The 17,072-nt window shown below is 49.2% G+C and overlaps 1 protein-coding gene across 1 annotated transcript; it reads left to right on the plus strand.

The window, feature by feature from the left end:
• Nucleotides 1-966: 966 nt before the first annotated feature.
• Sv2a (synaptic vesicle glycoprotein 2A) lies at nt 967-15,796 on the plus strand. Its single transcript, XM_048357441.1, has 13 exons — nt 967-1,715; nt 4,098-5,045; nt 6,419-6,599; nt 7,614-7,765; nt 7,861-7,994; nt 8,730-8,819; nt 9,060-9,170; nt 9,330-9,418; nt 10,020-10,184; nt 10,383-10,516; nt 12,357-12,563; nt 13,306-13,465; nt 13,763-15,796. Exons 2-13 carry the CDS (start codon nt 4,424-4,426, stop codon nt 13,944-13,946), a joined length of 2,229 nt encoding a protein of 742 aa, XP_048213398.1. The 5' UTR covers nt 967-1,715; nt 4,098-4,423; the 3' UTR covers nt 13,947-15,796.
• Nucleotides 15,797-17,072: the final 1,276 nt, after the last annotated feature.

The raw sequence follows: 17,072 nt of genomic DNA on the forward strand, positions 1-17,072 counted from the left end.
CGCCCCTGGCAAGAGCATCCTTGCCTCGCAGCCATTTTATTCTCCGATGCTTTGCTTACCCAGAGGGCGACCATCCCTGCGCTGGGGTGAGGGGGGGTCGATGTTTTTTTCTTGGGATGAGGTGGGGGGAGGCGGGCATTTCGTTGTGCAGCTCAGGATATGTGTGCCTATACGTGTGCATATGCATACGTATGCATGTAGACGTCTCTGTACGTACCTCTATGTACACACATGTATGTACATAGGAGAGGGAGGGGTGGGGTTTTTTCCTCCACCTTGGCCAAGTCTCCAATACCATCCGGAGATGAACCTGGTGAGGGGTTGTTAGGTAGATGAGGTTCCCCCAAACTCTAATCACTTCCTCACCTTGACATCCCCCCCCTCCATGAATGATAAATGACCTTGGCTGGGCCCAGAGAGCCGGATGCTGCCTCAGTCTGCGCCCCTAGACCTTGGGTGGGGGCAGTGGAAGAAGGGCAGGTGCAGATGGAGGTTGGGGGGTTGGGGAATCAAGAATGGAAGCACTAGGGAGAGGGAGATGGTAATGGATCTGATATTGGGGACAACGATGGCCATGGCTGTGGGCAGTGGTTCCTGATGATGGTGGGCTGTTGTCCAGCGGCAGTGCCAAGGGTGGGGAGGCGCCCCATGACACTTCCGTCCATTCTAGGGGCTTGTCCCTATACCAGAGCCGAGGGGAGATGGGGGAGGGTGGTCGCCGCAGTTGCCGGTAGGGGTGGTCTCTAAGCTTGTGCGTGTGGAGGGTTCTCCCAGTCTCTCCGCCTAGCCCTGTGCATTCCTCCCTTTGCATTTTTTAGCTGACATCTTCATCCCGAGCCCCCCTCTCCCCCCACCCCCGCGTGTGGATGCTCTCACCTTCTTAATTGGGGTGGGGGGTCGAGGCTAAGTCCTCTAGCTGTAATGGGGAGGGCGCTTTGGCAACCCCCCTCCCTCCCCCCTCTTCCATCTCCCTTTTCCCCCTCCCCTTTCTCTCTCCCTCTCCTTCCTCCCTCCTTATCCCCTCACCTCAGCCTCCTGACGTTTTAATGAGTGCTTGCTTCTTAATGACCTTCTTACCCGGCCTGAGGTGGGCTGAAAATGTAAGTGACCCCCAAAGTAAGAGGCTTTGATGGAGTGGGGTGGTGGTCTGATTTAGAGCAAGTTGTTCTGAAAGGAAACATCTGCTCTGGAGAAATATCCCTCCCCCTTACCCCCCATTTCTACCCTCTGCAGAAAATCTGGGTACATTTTTTTTTCCATCACGTGAAGCTAGCCAATCTTAAAGGACCTTAGATGCTCCCATCTTGTCTCCTTTAACCTCCACCTACCCAAGTGTCTTTCTTTTACAGGCTTAGCCATTCTGTGCTGCTTTGGGGGCTAAAAATAGCACCACTTCCTCACCAGCTCAAAGAATTTGTCTTCTTTCTCTCCCCCATGGGCTTGTTGGCCCTGGGGGAGCTGGCTGTTGAGCCACTGCTGCGGTTCTGAGAATCTTCTCTATCCCTCCTGTACCTCTCAGGGGTAAACAGTTGTCATCAAACATTGGGTATGGCTCCTGGTGGGTCCATCTGCTTCTTTCAGGGTTTGGGGGGCAGATCCTGCTTGGGAAAGAATGGAAAAGAATGCAGATTGCCTTGCACTGAGGGAATCCCATAGTTCCCTCTCAATCATGGAGGATAGAGGATGACTGGGCCCTGAATTCCGAAGAAAAGAAGGTGATGTAGGGGTCACTGCTTCTGGTCACTGTGGTCCACTGCTCACATCTGTCCTGAGGGGGTAAGGCTGTGCTTGGCAGTGCTTCCCTCTGAATCACACAGCATTACTTACCCTCTACTCCCAGGACTAGACTTGTGTGTGTGTGTGTGTGTGTGCGCGCGCGCGTGTATGTGTCACATTTAATGAAGGTTCTGGATGGGTTGGAGCAGCAGGATATTTTTAGGGATATATCTCTAATCTGAAGCTAGACTTACATCCTCTGTCTCTGAGAAGTAAGGAGTTTATCCTATGCTTCCCTTTGGGGGGCATACCCAAGGACCCCTTTATTCTTCACTAGCCGCCTACGCAATGCGGCATTCCTGGACTCCTTTTCCCTTGACTCCTGCAGAAGCAGAAGGGATTAAAGGGGATTAGAAAGGAGGCCCTGGAGGAAGGAGGTGTGTCCATAGACCTTAGATCTTCACATTAAAAACTGTGTATAACTCATCAGTCATCTCGATTCCCACCTCCCCCAGAGAAAGGGGCACACATGCAGCATTCTGGAGGAAGGCAGCCACCAGTCATCACCTTCGTTTTGTGGGGGGTGGGGTATGCGCCAGTCCTTGGTCTTGAACTCAGGGCCTGGGCACTGTCCCTGAGTTTTGTTTGCTCAAGGTAGTGCTGTATTACTTGAGCCAAAACTCTACTTTTGGCTTTTTTGGTAGTCTATTGGAGAAAAGAGCCTTACAGACTTTCCTGCCCTGGCTGGCTTTGAACCATGATCCTCAGATCTTGGCCTCCTGAGTAGCTAGGATTACAAGCATGAGCCACCAATGTCCAGCTATTACCTTAGCTTTTGATCTCACTTGTCCAATCTATTCACGTTCCAAGTCTTCCCTTTGTGGGTCTTCCCTTTTGGTATGGAGGGAGATAATGTGGGCCCACATTATCTGTTGGAATTAGCTTTAACACAGTGGGCTTCTGGGAGGATTCTGGGCAGCAGCATCAATATATGAACTTTCCTAGACTCTTGCTGCTTTTCTCACACCTCCAATACAATGGGAAGAAAGGAAACTAATATTTATAGAATATCTACTGTGAGATCAGATTTTCACTCTGACTGAGAAAGAGTCCCCCCCCCCCCCCCGCCCAATTAATTATCCTCTAAATAAATACGAGGAACTGGGAGGCCAAGCATGATTAGAAGTAGAGTTTGGACTTCAATTTAGGTGATCTACCTAAGTCATATGCTCCTTGATAGTGACCCTTTTTGCCACTCATCCTAAAGAGCCTCAGGGAGGGCTTTTTTTGGGGAACCTGTGAAAGCCTTTGGCATCTCACTATATTACTGTTATGACAGTAGTAAGAGGTATATTATTTATCACTTTTTTTTTGGTTCTAGGTACTATGGTAAGGAACATATATGCATTGTCTCATTTAATCTTTACCTTTCATTATTTATTTATTTTTATATTTATGTGCTGGTCCTAGGGCTTGAACTCAGGGCCTCAGGCTTTCACTTAGCTTTCTCACTCAAGGCCAGCACTCTGCCATTGGAACAACACCTATGTTTATTTTTTATTTTATTATTTATTTATTTTTTTTGCCAGTCCTGGGGCTTGGACTCAGGGCCTGAGCACTGTCCCTGGTTTCTTTTTGCTCAAGGCTAGCACTCTACCACTTGAGCCACAGCGCCACTTCTGGCTTTTTCTATATATGTGGTGCTGGGGAATTGAACCCAGGGCTTTGTGTATGGGAGGCAAGCACTCTACCACGAGGCCATATTCCCAGCCTGGAACAACACCTCTGTTTTCCACTCTTTTTTAAAGATAAGGTTTGACTATCATATACACTCCTGAGTTTACCTAACTAGTAAGTGCCAAAACAAGAAATCAGACTCAGGTCTATCTGATTCTGGAAGCTGAGCTTTTACTCACTAGACTCAAGTAGGTTGGGAAGGACTGTGGAAGCTTCAGACTAGAGGAGGGGGTTGTCCTCCTTCTACATATTTTCCTACAAGTTTTGCCCCCAAAAGAACCCCAGACCAGAGTAGACTAGGGGATTCCTTTTTCTTCTTTTTCTATTTTGTTTCTTTTTTGCTTTCCAATCTTGAGGATTGAACCTACGGCCTCACACTGGCTAGGCAAGTGCTCTACCACTTGAGTTATACCTTCAGCACCTAATTTCCTTTTCAGCTTGGTGATAAAGTGAGATGTCTGAATTTGATGTGGGCAGGGGTTAGAAAAGGGCCTGGCGTAGGTAGCAGGTTTCAGAGTCACAGCCTTTGTGTTCCAAGCAAGGGGACTTGTATTGAGGTGAGGCTCTGGGTTGAGAGGGCCCCAATAGTAGCTCTTGTCACTGTCCTATGACTCACAGCTTCCTTTTTCTCTCTCTTTTCATAGGTCTCCAAAGGCTCCTGGAAGAGAATTCCTGAGTTACCCTGGCTCCCCTGACCAACCTGGCTCCCCCTTCCCTTCTTATCCCCCTGCTCCTCCTCTCCCTTCCCCACTCACCCTTCTGAACTAAATGTAAGCCCAGGTCCTCTCCTTCCATTTCCCTTCTAGACACTCACTGGCCAGGCTCTATTTCCTCTTAGCCTGAGCCCAAAGATCCTGGAACCTGTTCCCCACTAGGGGAGGAATCCTCTTGACTCCACACGTCCTTGAGCAGAAAGCTGAAAAGCAAGCAGAGAGCGAGGCATATCTGGTGAAGTGCCCAAAGCCCCATCATGGAAGAGGGCTTCCGAGACCGGGCAGCCTTCATCCGTGGGGCCAAAGACATTGCCAAGGAAGTTAAGAAGCATGCCGCCAAGAAAGTGGTGAAGGGCCTGGACAGGGTTCAGGACGAGTATTCTCGAAGATCCTATTCCCGCTTTGAAGAGGAGGATGACGACGATGACTTCCCTGCCCCCGCAGATGGCTATTACCGTGGAGAAGGGGCCCAGGATGAGGAGGAAGGTGGTGCATCTAGTGATGCCACCGAGGGCCATGATGAGGACGATGAGATCTACGAGGGGGAGTATCAGGGCATCCCCCGGGCAGAGTCTAGTGGCAAAAGTGAGAGGATGGCAGATGGGGCGCCCCTGGCTGGAGTGAGAGGGGGCCTGAGTGATGGAGAGGGTCCCCCCGGGGGCAGAGGGGAGGCACAGAGGCGGAAGGAACGTGAAGAACTGGCCCAGCAGTATGAGACCATCCTACGGGAGTGTGGCCATGGCCGATTCCAGTGGACACTCTATTTTGTGCTTGGTCTGGCGCTGATGGCTGATGGTGTGGAGGTCTTTGTGGTGGGCTTCGTGCTGCCCAGTGCTGAGAAAGACATGTGCCTGTCTGACTCCAACAAGGGCATGCTGGGTAAGACAAATCAGGGGCACCACAGCCCTATTCTGCTCCCAACTTGGGAAACATCTTTGTCCCCATCCCTCCCATCGGACCCGCTAGGACCCTCCTGCTCCTTTTGAGATGTCCCCAGAGGGCCCAGAGTTCCTCTGCACACTGCCCTTCCGCACACACTCTCTCTGGAAGAACTTGCCCATGCACGAGGTTGAGAGAGGGTAGCTGGATTGGGGCTTGGGCTAGTGGGTGGGTGGTAGGTGGTGGTTTGCTTAGTTCTGTAGGACATGACCATGGTAAGTTGGGCCATTGTTCAGTGTTTCTTCATAGTCTTCCCTTTCCCTGAATGGGAAAAAGTACATCAGTAGTCATGCTCAGTTTGGGATAGTGGGGGTCAGAACACTTCAGACTTGGGAGTGTCTAGGGGCCAGAGAGTGGGATCGGATGGCTTTACTGATACAGACTTTGAGGGGGGAACCTCCTAGGCTCACCGAGAAAAGATCCAGGGGTTGCTTTGCCTTACACAGAACAAACCCTGGGGCTCTCTTTGGTTTGTGGGTAAAATGAAAACTTTGGAGTTGATGAGGTTTTTTTTTGTTTTTTTTTGCCAGTCGTGGGCCTTGGACTCAGGGCCTGAGCACTGTCCCTGGCTTCTTCCCGCTCAAGGCTAGCACTCTGCCACTTGAGCCACAGCACTGCTTCTGGCCGTTTTCTGTATATGTGGTGCTGGGGAATCGAACCTAGGGCCTCGTGTATCCGAGGCAGGCACTCTTGCCGCTAGGCTATATCCCCAGCCCTTGATGAGGTTTTAAGATCAATTCTAATTCTGATTTTATGAAGGAAGCAATAAACTAGGGAGCTTTAGGGCCAGAAGTATTGGGACTGGAAGGAGTAAAGAGCAGATTTTGTGTAGGAGATACTCTGGGATGATTTAAAGAATTTGGAGCTCCTTTCTCAAAAAATAAACCTGTTGCATCCAACGTTCAAGAAGGATGGGTAGGGCAGCCCCAGGGATGGTCTGAGGATCTAGACAGATACATTCTTCCTGGTATGTGAATTAAGTGTGTGTGTGTGTGTGTGTGTGTGTGTGTGTGTGTGTGTGTGTGTGCATACTCACGGAAGAAAGAGAGACAGAGAAAACAGTAGTTTTGGGGATCTCCCATACCTACCTTCCACCTTCTGACCTTGGAATCTGTGGCCTAAGAGATTTGCTCATACAGTCCACCTTCTCTCGCTGGCTCGCTCCTACCTCTGGGTAGATGGCTTCTGGATGCTCTTCAGATCCTCCATCCATTCTCCCCCATTTTCAGCTACTGTGATGCTCAGTGGATGGGTGAATTGAGATGTATTTGCTCATCCTCCTGCTTTTGATTTCCTCCTCCTCGTCTTTCCAGGCCTCATCGTCTACCTAGGCATGATGGTGGGAGCCTTCCTCTGGGGCGGTCTGGCTGATCGGCTGGGTCGGAGGCAGTGTCTGCTCATCTCACTTTCAGTCAACAGTGTCTTCGCTTTCTTCTCATCTTTCGTCCAGGGTTATGGCACTTTTCTCTTCTGTCGCCTCCTTTCTGGGGTTGGGTGAGTGTTTAAATTCTTTTTTTTTTTTTTGGCCAGTCCTGAGCCTTGGACTCAGGGCCTGAGCACTGTCCCTGGCTTCTTCCTGCTCAAGGCTAGCACTCTGCCACTTGAACCACAGTGCCACTTCTGGCTTTTTTGTGTATAAGTGGTGCTGGGGAATTGAACCCAGGGCTTCATTATACGAGGCAAGCACTCTACCACTGGGCCATATTCCCAGCCCCGAGTGTTTAAATTCTAAGACCCTTGAAAGAAAGGACTGTGCCTCGGTTGCTGATGCCAAGCATAAGTGCACCTTATCTATGTGTGAAATGAATGAATGAATGGATTTTTTTTTCTCTGCCAACTTCAGGACAGCTTCCTCATCTAGGGCCTGTCTGCTGCCATCCAGAACATCACTCCATGTCTGGTCCACTCCTGAGTCCTCCATAGTTCTCTTTTTGAGAGCGCGTGCATGCACACACCTACACATACCCACACACATTTGTTTATACAAAGAGGTGTAGTGGACTTTGGCGTCACCCTGTGTCCTGTGGACCCTAGAGTTCTCCTTTCCTAGATGTTAACTTTCTCCTGCATTGGACAGCAAACCTTGCTGACACGCAAACTGGCAAGAAGTTGAAGCCTTGCCCTAGTCTGCCTGCACTCCCCAAGCACTGGCAGACTTTCACTGGTGCTGCCTTGTCTCCAAGCTCATTTCCAAGCTCGTTTCTGATCCACTCCATTGCCCCTGCCCTCATACTTTCCTTCTTAGGTTTCTCATTTCCTTCTCTCCTAACTCTGTAGTTACCTTCCATATTGAATATGTGTTTTTTTCCCCTTCCCTTGAGACCTCCTTGCCTGTTTCCTATCCCAACAATAGTTATATGATGGCGAGAACAATTTGTAGAGCATGATATGTGAGATGGAGTCTTTTAAAAAAGGTGTGGAAGATAAAAAGGAATTGGCGATCTAGGGGATTAGGAATGAAGGAATATGGCCATTTTCTAAATAGTGAATTCTTACAATGTCTTCCAGGATTGGAGGGTCCATCCCCATTGTCTTCTCCTATTTCTCGGAGTTTCTGGCCCAGGAGAAGCGTGGGGAGCATTTAAGCTGGCTCTGCATGTTCTGGATGATTGGTGGAGTCTATGCAGCCGCGATGGCCTGGGCCATCATTCCCCATTATGGTGAGCAGCCCTTGGAAGCCACTCTCCTCCCCCCTCCCCCCCATGGTCCCGATGGGCTTGGGCCTCTCTGCTGATGCTGTGACTGTCTTTGCCAGGGTGGAGTTTTCAGATGGGTTCTGCTTACCAGTTCCATAGCTGGAGGGTCTTTGTCCTTGTCTGCGCCTTTCCTTCTGTGTTTGCCATTGGGGCTCTGACCACGCAGCCTGAGAGCCCTCGCTTCTTCCTGGAGGTGAATGGGGCTGGGCTGGGCAGGGTAGGGTGGGAGGGCTGCAAAAGCCCTGTGTTTAAATAGTCACTGTGGGTTTGGTGTGATCTTGTGGGGCTGAATATTCTCAGCCAAGACTTTGTAGGCAGGGGACTTGACTCTGGCTCTTACTTTGTAGCTGAATTTAGATTCCTACCCCTTACTTCTCTCTTCAGGTGTTTTTTTTTTGCCAGTCCTGGGGCTTGGACTCAGGGCCTGAGCACTGTCCCTGGCTTCTTTTTGCTCAAGGCTAGCACTCTGCCACTGGAGTCACAGCGCCACTTCTGGCCATTTTCTGTATATGTGGTGCTGGGGAATTGAACCCAGGGCTTCATGTATGCGAGGCAAGCACTCTTGCCACTAGGCCATATTCCCAGCTCCCCCTCTTCAGTTTTATCTGGCTTGAACCAGGTTTAGACTCCACCCCTTCTCTGACTACACACTTGCCTATCATTGCCCTTCTCTCCAGTTTTCTCTATCCACTGTACCAAGGAATCACTAGAACTTGTGCTTGGATTTGCCTTCTGGCCTCCCCTTCCCCTCACCATTCTTACTCAAATCTGATAGTATGCTGCTAGACCCCAGCTTAGGCTGATGCATGCCACAGGACAGGGGTGAGGGTGGGGGCACCTGGGACTTTCGAAGCCAGATTGGAGAGGTTCTGTAATCCTTGGTCTGGGAGGCTTGACGTGGATGTTGCAATCATCTCTCTGGCTCTAGAATGGGAAGCATGATGAGGCCTGGATGGTGCTGAAGCAGGTTCATGATACCAACATGAGAGCCAAGGGGCACCCTGAGCGAGTATTCTCAGTGAGTTACAGCCCTCCCCACTCGAGCCCCCAAGCCTTGAAAATGCCAGCCCTCACTTGGCCTTCGTGGATGTCCCCCAATTTCCTAGACATCTCAGGTCACACTCAAGCTAAATGACATCCTACAGGATTATCCCTCCCCACCCCTTCCATTTTTCTACTGTGGGGAAACAGAGGTACTTGGAAGCGGTTGGAAAATGCAGACTGTGTGACTGCTCACCCTTCTCTTGACTCCATCCAGGTTACCCACATTAAAACAATTCATCAGGAGGATGAGTTGATTGAGATCCAGTCTGACACAGGGACCTGGTACCAGCGTTGGGGGGTCCGAGCCTTGAGCCTGGGGGGACAGGTAATAAGGGGATGGATGGTGGAGGGAGAAAGGAAGGGGGGGGAGGCAGAGAAAGAAGGCAGGGCTTGGGCCTCTGTGAGGAGTGAACTGAGGAGATGAAGGATGAAAACAGTGGTCTTTGGGTGCTACCAGTTACTATTTGTGCTCTGTCCCTAACAGGTTTGGGGGAATTTCCTCTCCTGTTTTGGTCCAGAATACCGACGCATTACTCTGATGATGATGGGTGTATGGTTCACCATGTCATTCAGGTGAGGGGTTGGGTGAAGTGGGTGATAGACGGTGGCTGTGGTTATGGGTGTTGAGGGGGCTGGAGGAGAAATGAAATTAGGAATAAATGGGATGAACAACAAGGGAAAGCGCTGTTCAGATTCCTTCCTGATGCTCTCCATCTATGCCTGGACCATACGCTCTCCCTGTCTCTCTCCATCCCTCCCTTCCTTCCATAAACTTGTATTTCAGGCTGACTAGTATTACATTTCTATTCTGTGCTTGGACAAAGTAGGCATGTAGTAGTCCTCATGGAGTTTACATTTTGGTTGGAGATAGATAAAAGTAGCCACAAAGCAGTGTGCTGGGGCCACAGTGGAGGAAATGCATAACACCATGGGAACTCTTGGGACGTGGGAGGCGGAGGTCTAAATCCTGAATGATGGAGAGAAGGTAGACAGGCTGAGAAGTAGAAGTTGGGAGAAGTGTTTTAGGCAGAGGGAAGAGTTCTCTTGTATAATAGATGACATTCAAAACACTGAAGATTCTAGAACCAAAGCATTTGAGAAAGAGTATGAGATGAATTTGGAGGGGAATGAGTAGGGGATAGGGTCCGACTGATTACACTGCCCTTCATTCCAGCTATTATGGCCTGACTGTCTGGTTTCCTGACATGATCCGCTATCTCCAGGCAGTGGACTACGCAGCCCGCACTAAAGTGTTCCCTGGAGAGCGCGTAGAGCATGTGACTTTCAACTTCACGCTGGAGAATCAGATTCACCGAGGGGGGCAGTACTTCAATGACAAGTATGTGGGGGTGTGAGGGTCTTCCAGCCTTACTCCTCCCCTGTACCTCATGCCTCTTGTCTCTGATGACTCTGGAAAGGTGTTGAATTGCAGTTTCTACTCAAGGCTGAGTCTCCCATTACTTTCCTAAGGGACAGAGTCTTGGAACAGGGATGAGGAGGAAGGGGTCTCATCATCCTGGTCATCCTGCCCTTTCAGGTTCATTGGGCTGCGTCTGAAGTCAGTGTCTTTTGAGGATTCCCTGTTTGAAGAGTGTTATTTTGAGGATGTCACTTCCAGCAACACATTCTTCCGCAACTGCACGTTCATCAACACTGTGTTCTATAACACTGGTAAGGTGGTGGTGGTGGTAGGGGCTGGTGGGTGTCAGTTAAAGGGCTGGCAGGCCCATTGAATGAGGGGAGACAGACACTTCCTCATTCACCAGCTTTTATGCTGGAGAAGGTGCTATGGGAACTTACTGGTCACCCACAAATAATATGCAAAATCCAGTTGGACACTGGGTATTTTCTTGTGATAGACTATCTATCAAAACATTTTTTAAGTTTCTTTGTCTTTTGGATGGAATGATACTAAGTCAGTGAGCTAATATTAGCTCCCCCCCCTTTTTTTTTGGTGCTGGTATTGTGGCTTCAACTCAAGGCCTGGGCACTGTCTCTTAGCTTTCTCCCTCAAGGCTGGTTCTGCCACTTGAACTTTACCTCCACTTCTGGCTTTTTCCTGGTTAACTGAAGATAAAAGGCTCACGGATTTTCCTGAGTAGCTAGGATTAGAGGTGTGGGCCACCAGAGACTGAATTTTTATGTACTTTTTTTTTGTTTTGCCAGTCCTGGGGCTTTGACTCAGGGCCTGAGCACTGTCCCTGGCTTCTTTTTGCTCAAGGCTAGCATTCTGCCACTTGAGCCACAGTGCCTCTTCTGGCCATTTTCTGTATATGTGGTGCTGGGGAATTGAACCCAGGACCTCATGTGAGGCAAGCACTCTTGCCACTAGGCCATATCCCCAGCCCTTAATGTACTTTTAAACAAAGCAAAAATGATACATTTCTTCATTATTTTCTTCCATGAGTTCAAGCCCTAGGAGACACACACACACACACACACACACACACACACACACACACACTCACAAAAGCAAAAAAACAAAGTCCTTGAGAAAAATAAAAAAAGAATATAAAAAGAGTATTAATTGGGGAAGAAAGTTGAGAATCATTACATTAATTCACTGAACAGTGGCCCTTAAACGAAATAAATATGAAATGCTGGTTTTGTGAGTGAGATTGAAGCTTCTCACTTCTAAATTGAATACTGGGTGAGTTTTTCCCACATTACAGGAAAAAAAGATGGTAGCTAGGACTTTCAAAAAGCTATTTTTGGGGATAGGAATGTGCTTACTGGTAGAGTACTTGCCTAGCATGCAAGAAGCCCTGGGTTTGATTCCTCAGCACCACATAAACAGAAAAAGTTGGAAGGGCTCTGTGGTTCAATTGGTAGAGTGTGGGCTGGGGATATGGCCTAGTGGCAAGAGTGCCTGCCTCATATACATGAGGCCCTGGGTTCGATTCCCCAGCACCACATATACAGAAAATGGCCAGAAGTGGCGCTGTGGCTCAAGTGGCAGAGTGCTAGCCTTGAGCAAAAAGAAGCCAGGGACAGTGCTCAGGCCCTGAGTCCAAGCCCCAGGACTGGCCAAAAAAAAAAAAAAACAAAAAAAAAAAAAACCCAAACCAAAACAAACAAGTGGTAGAGTGCTAGCTTTGAGCAAAATGAAGCCCAGGAAAAGTGCTCAGGCCCTGAGTTCAAGCCTCAGAACTGGCCAAAAAAAAAAAAAAAGCTATTTTCCTCAGAAATCTATTTCCTAATCCCATAGCATGGTGGTTGCTTATTGCCAGCTTAGGCAATAAAAAAAAAAAAGAGGAAACAAGAAACAAAGACTAATGAAAGGAAACCTTGGAAACAGTCACACTATTTGAGAGATTATGGTCATTTTCTGCTCTACAGATTCCTAATTTCTATGGTGATATTAGTCAGTGTTTTTCAATGAGTGCAAATAGGGATCATTTTGAGAGCCTCCTACAGCTAACTTCTACAAATGCAGAGCCTAAAGCTGTGGGGCTTCCCTTCACATTGGCTATGACATGTCTGCTTGTGTGTTCTCTCCTTCACCTTCCAGACCTATTTGAGTACAAGTTTGTCAACAGCCGTCTGGTGAACAGCACGTTCCTGCACAATAAGGAGGGATGCCCACTAGATGTGACAGGGACAGGCGAAGGTGCCTACATGGTGTACTTTGTCAGTTTCTTGGGGACGCTGGCTGTGCTTCCTGGGAATATTGTGTCTGCTCTGCTCATGGACAAGATCGGCAGGCTCAGGATGCTTGGTAAGCCAGAGAGGAAGGGCAATGGCTGATCAGAACTGATGGGAAGCCAGGGGCCAGGGGATGCTGTCTATAGGCTTTTCCCAGTGGGAGAGATTGGCCAGGGAGTATCTCCCTCTCATGTTTTCTGCAGGATAGGGTGGGCCTGGCATAGGACTTTAAGGGGGCAAAGAAGGAAGGCAGAATTACAAGTGGGTGGGACACACGCTTGGACATTATAGGTTTGAATCTCAGCTCTACCATCTACCTTAGACAAGTGATTTACTCTCTATGAGCCTGGTTGTCACCTGCAACATGGAAGTGGTAATCATAGCTGTCTCACAGTGTTGATGGAGATGAACACATGTCAATTATCAAGATATCTGGTCTAGGAGCTGGGAATGTGGCTTAGTGGTAGATGCTTGCCTTGCATGCATGAGGCCCTGGGTTTGATTCCTCAGTACCACATAAACAGAAAAATCTGGAAGTGGCTCTGTGGCTGAACTGGTAGAGTGTTAGCCTTGAGCAAAAAGAAACAAGGGACAGTGCCTAGGCCCTGAGTTCAAGCCCCCGAATTGGCAAAAAAAAAAAAAAATTTGGCCTATGGCTGGTGCTGAATAAATGGTTGTTACTGATATTATCAATAATTACAAGGGCGTGTGAGGACAAGCGTTGAGAAAGGGGCTCTCCTGGGGTTGTCCTGGCTAGCGGATGGCCATGGTAGGTCACAGGTGGGCTTCATTTCTCTCTCCTGCTCTGGCTGCAGCTGGCTCCAGTGTGATGTCCTGTGTCTCCTGCTTCTTCCTGTCTTTTGGGAACAGCGAGTCGGCCATGATTGCTCTGCTCTGCCTTTTTGGGGGAGTCAGTATTGCATCCTGGAATTCACTGGACGTGTTAACGGTTGAACTGTACCCTTCTGACAAGAGGTAGTTACGGGTGTGATGGGAGCAGGGCACCAGGCTTAGGGCCTGGAGGCTAGGGGAGAAAGGGGGAGAGGAAGGGATATAATCCTTGTAATTTGAACTATTAACCTGTTTTTGGTCTCCTTTCCCTTGTCTCCCAACTTATCTATGTTTTCTGATGCCCATCCTTCCCTTCTCGAATCTCTCCATCCTTCATCTCCCTGGTGCCCACTGACTGCCATCTTCCCCCATTTCATTTCCTCTTTCATTGTCTCCTTCCTGGGCCCTTCCACCACCTGGCACTGGGTCACTCCTGAGCAGAACCACGGCCTTCGGCTTCCTGAATGCCCTGTGTAAGCTGGCAGCTGTCCTGGGGATCAGCATCTTCACGTCCTTTGTGGGGATCACTAAGGCTGCCCCCATCCTCTTCGCCTCAGCTGCCCTGGCCCTTGGCAGCTCTCTGGCCCTGAAGCTTCCTGAGACCCGGGGGCAGGTGCTGCAGTGAGGCGGTCTCTGGGGCTTTGGGGATGGCAGGCACACTGTGAGACCAACAGCTCCTTCTTCCCCTTCCCTGCCCTGCCATCTTTGCGCCCCCAGAACCCTCACTCTCCACTCCTGTGTTTGATGTCTTAGCTGTGTGTGTGTGTGTGTGCATGTGTGTGACCCCTTCCGTGGGCAGGGACTACAGGGAAGGCTCCTCCACTCCAGTGGGATGAAGCACTCCCTACTTCCTACCACCCTTGACTTTGCACAAGAGAAGGTTGAGCCCCACCTTCTTCTCCCCCAGTGTTAGTGAGGGGCCCTTGCTTCCCTGCTCAGGGGTTCCAGAACAGGCTTCCTGCCTTCCCCTTATTTCCTCTGCCTAGGCCCTGGTGAAACCATGGGTATCGTGTTGGGGGCTGGGGTTGGGTGTATACTATGGACCAAAAGAACTTAAGCGTCTGAAGGGTCTTGGGTGCCCTCTCACACCTGCTGGATGCTGGGGGTGTAGCAATAAACCTCAGCCCTCTGGCCTCCACTTTCCCCTCAATTTGGGCTACAAGTATGAAGCCTGGATTTTATGAAATTAGCTTTCTGATCCTTATTTATTTAGATATTAAGTTCTGAGGCAGCTCAGCAGGACTGTGTGTGTGGATGTATGTGTACACTTATGTATGTGGATGTATGTGCCATGGGGGAGGGGTACCACTATACCGTCCTAAACTATAAGCCAAGGATAATCTCAATGGACACACACTGCCTCCCATGGCAGCTCCCTGAACCTTGTATCTGTGTTCGGCCTGGAAGGGAGGAGTTTTAGGCCAGGCCGGGATAGGAGTCCTTAGTCTAGTGAAACCTGAGGGGGCACCTGATAAGGCCTGTCTCTTTCCTTCCTTTCACACATAGGCCTCCTCTGGAGTGAGAGGCTCCACCCACCCACCATAGCAGAGATAGAAGGAGCACAGCTCCCTCTCTTGCCCCAGCCTGTCTCCTGGTAGATAGTGAAAAGAGAGGAGGAAAGAAACCAGGCATATGGTCACACCAGCAGATCAAAAAGCACAAGAAGCTGGGGCAAGGACCCTCCTGGCAACTCCTTTCAAAGAGGAGAGGGTGGGCAGTAAGTGAGGGACCCCAAAGGCAGGGACCAGAGTCTCAGTTTCCCCACCTCACCCTTCCACACAGTAGCCTCGGTAGGTTAAGCTGCCCCTATCCCACTCTACTCTGCGTGGCTGCTTTCTTTGGTGCCCTCCTCCCACACCCACAGTAGCTGTGATGTGTTGTAGTTTTTAGGTGTTTGTAAAATGTTAAAAAAAAAAAGTTAAAAGGAAAAAAAAGTGAAAATAACAAAAAAGAAAATCCAGATTCACCTTCATGCTGTGTCTGGTGCCCTATGGTCACTCCCCAATTTTGTAACCTTGAACCAGGTGGTGACTGTTTCACTCTTTGGTGTCTGTGCTCAAAGGACTGCCTTCTCCTTCAGTGCCCAGTATATGAGCGTGTGCCCCCTTATCTCCCCCTTCATTCGCTGGATGTAGCCCTCTCCCCTGTACCTCAGGGGATACTCATCCACCTCCCTCCCTCCCCTGGGGATACTCAACCCAACTCTGTTGATGTGAAAAATGAAATGAAAAATCATGATGAAAAATAAAAGGAAACAAATCTTTAAAATCCAAAGTGGCTCTGCTTCTTTGTCTCTCCATCATACTCAGTGCCATCTTGACAGCCTAAAAAGAGTTGAGACAGATGTGGCCAACTCCCTCCCCAAGCTGGAGTCCAGAGTAACATGGCACACTTCCTAAGGTGGCCTTGCCTCTCTGACCTTTCCTTTCATAGATTTGAAAATGCAGACTAATGTTTAAGAGCACTTTTGGTTTTCCTTAAGAAACAAAACGGAACCAAATTTCTTATCTTCTGATTCTTCGTTTTGATTTTTTGCCAGTCCTGGGGCTTGAACTCAGGGCCTGAGCACTGTCCCTGCCTTCTTTTTTTGCTCAAGGCTAGCACTCTGCCACTTGAGCCACAGCGCCACTTCTGGCTTTTTCTGTATATGTGGTGCTAAGGAATCGAACCCAGGGCTTCATGTATATGAGGCAAGCACTTTACCACTAGGCCATATTCCTAGCCCACCTTCTGATTCTTATCTGGAGCTACTCTGGAGGCTCAAATCTGAAGATCCTGGTTCAAAGCCAACCTGGGCAGGAGAGTTTGTAAGACTCATCTCCAATTAGCTACCAAACACACACACACACAAAAACAACAAAAAAAACAAGCTAGAGGTGGAGCTGTGGCTCCAGTGGTAGAGCACTAGGCTTGAGCAAAAAAAGCTCAGGGATGGCGCCCCGGCCCTGAGCTCCAACCCCAGGACCAGCACATACATACAAAGCTCCAAACATGTCACCAATATGAAATTAAAAAACATTTTTGCCTATATACCCTGTCCAGTCCAATGACTGCCAGACTAGTTTCTATGCCTTTTGGGCCTTCTTTCCCCACCCAGAAACACCATTCCGCTCTGGTGTTTTCCTTTGAGTTACAAGTAGGTCATCTCCCTCATGTCCACCTTTTATGAATCTCTCCTGGTTCCAGAGGTTTGAATTCTGAACCTTGTTCTCTACTGGAGCCATCCAGCCCCGAGTTACACTAACCCTTTGATTTCTCTAGTCTACAGGTTTCATATTTTGTCTGTTGTGGGGCTTAAACTCGGCCTGAGAGCTGTCACTGAGCTCTTTTGCTCAAGGCTAGCGCTCTACCACATGAGCCACAGTGCCTTTTCTGGTTTTCTGGCAGTTAACTGGAGATAGGAGTCTCACTGACTTACCTGCTGGGGCTGGCTTTGAACTTTGATTCTCAGATCTCAGCTTCCTGAGCAGCTAGAATTACAGGTGTGAGCCACCAACACCCGGCTAGTTTTCCCTGTAACACTTTGTTTTGTTTTTGCCAGTCCTGGGGCGTGGACTTGGCCTGAGCACTGTCCCTGCCTTCTTTTTGCTCAAGACTAGCACTCTACCTCTTGAGCCACAGTGCCACTTCTGGCTTTTTTCTATATATGTGTTGCTGAGGAATTGAACCCAGGGCTTCATGTATATGAGGTTTACCACTAAGCCGTATTCCCAGCCCTCTCTGTAACCCTTGTGGCATCAATGAACTGGCA

The sequence above is a fragment of the Perognathus longimembris genome, chromosome 11 (genome assembly GCF_023159225.1).
Source record: "Perognathus longimembris pacificus isolate PPM17 chromosome 11, ASM2315922v1, whole genome shotgun sequence".
Taxonomy (NCBI): Eukaryota; Metazoa; Chordata; class Mammalia; order Rodentia; family Heteromyidae; genus Perognathus; species Perognathus longimembris.

What these genes read in the sequence shown, in the direction of transcription:
- Sv2a (XM_048357441.1), top strand. Translation starts at nt 4,424, where the DNA reads ATGGAAGAGGGCTTCCGAGACCGGGCAGCCTTCATCCGTGGGGCCAAA. An exon ending in GGGCAGTACTTCAATGACAA is followed by an intron (nt 10,185 to 10,382) that starts GTATGTGGGGGT and finishes CTGCCCTTTCAG; the next exon opens with GTTCATTGGGCTGCGTCTGA. An exon ending in CGGCAGGCTCAGGATGCTTG is followed by an intron (nt 12,564 to 13,305) that starts GTAAGCCAGAGA and finishes CTCTGGCTGCAG; the next exon opens with CTGGCTCCAGTGTGATGTCC.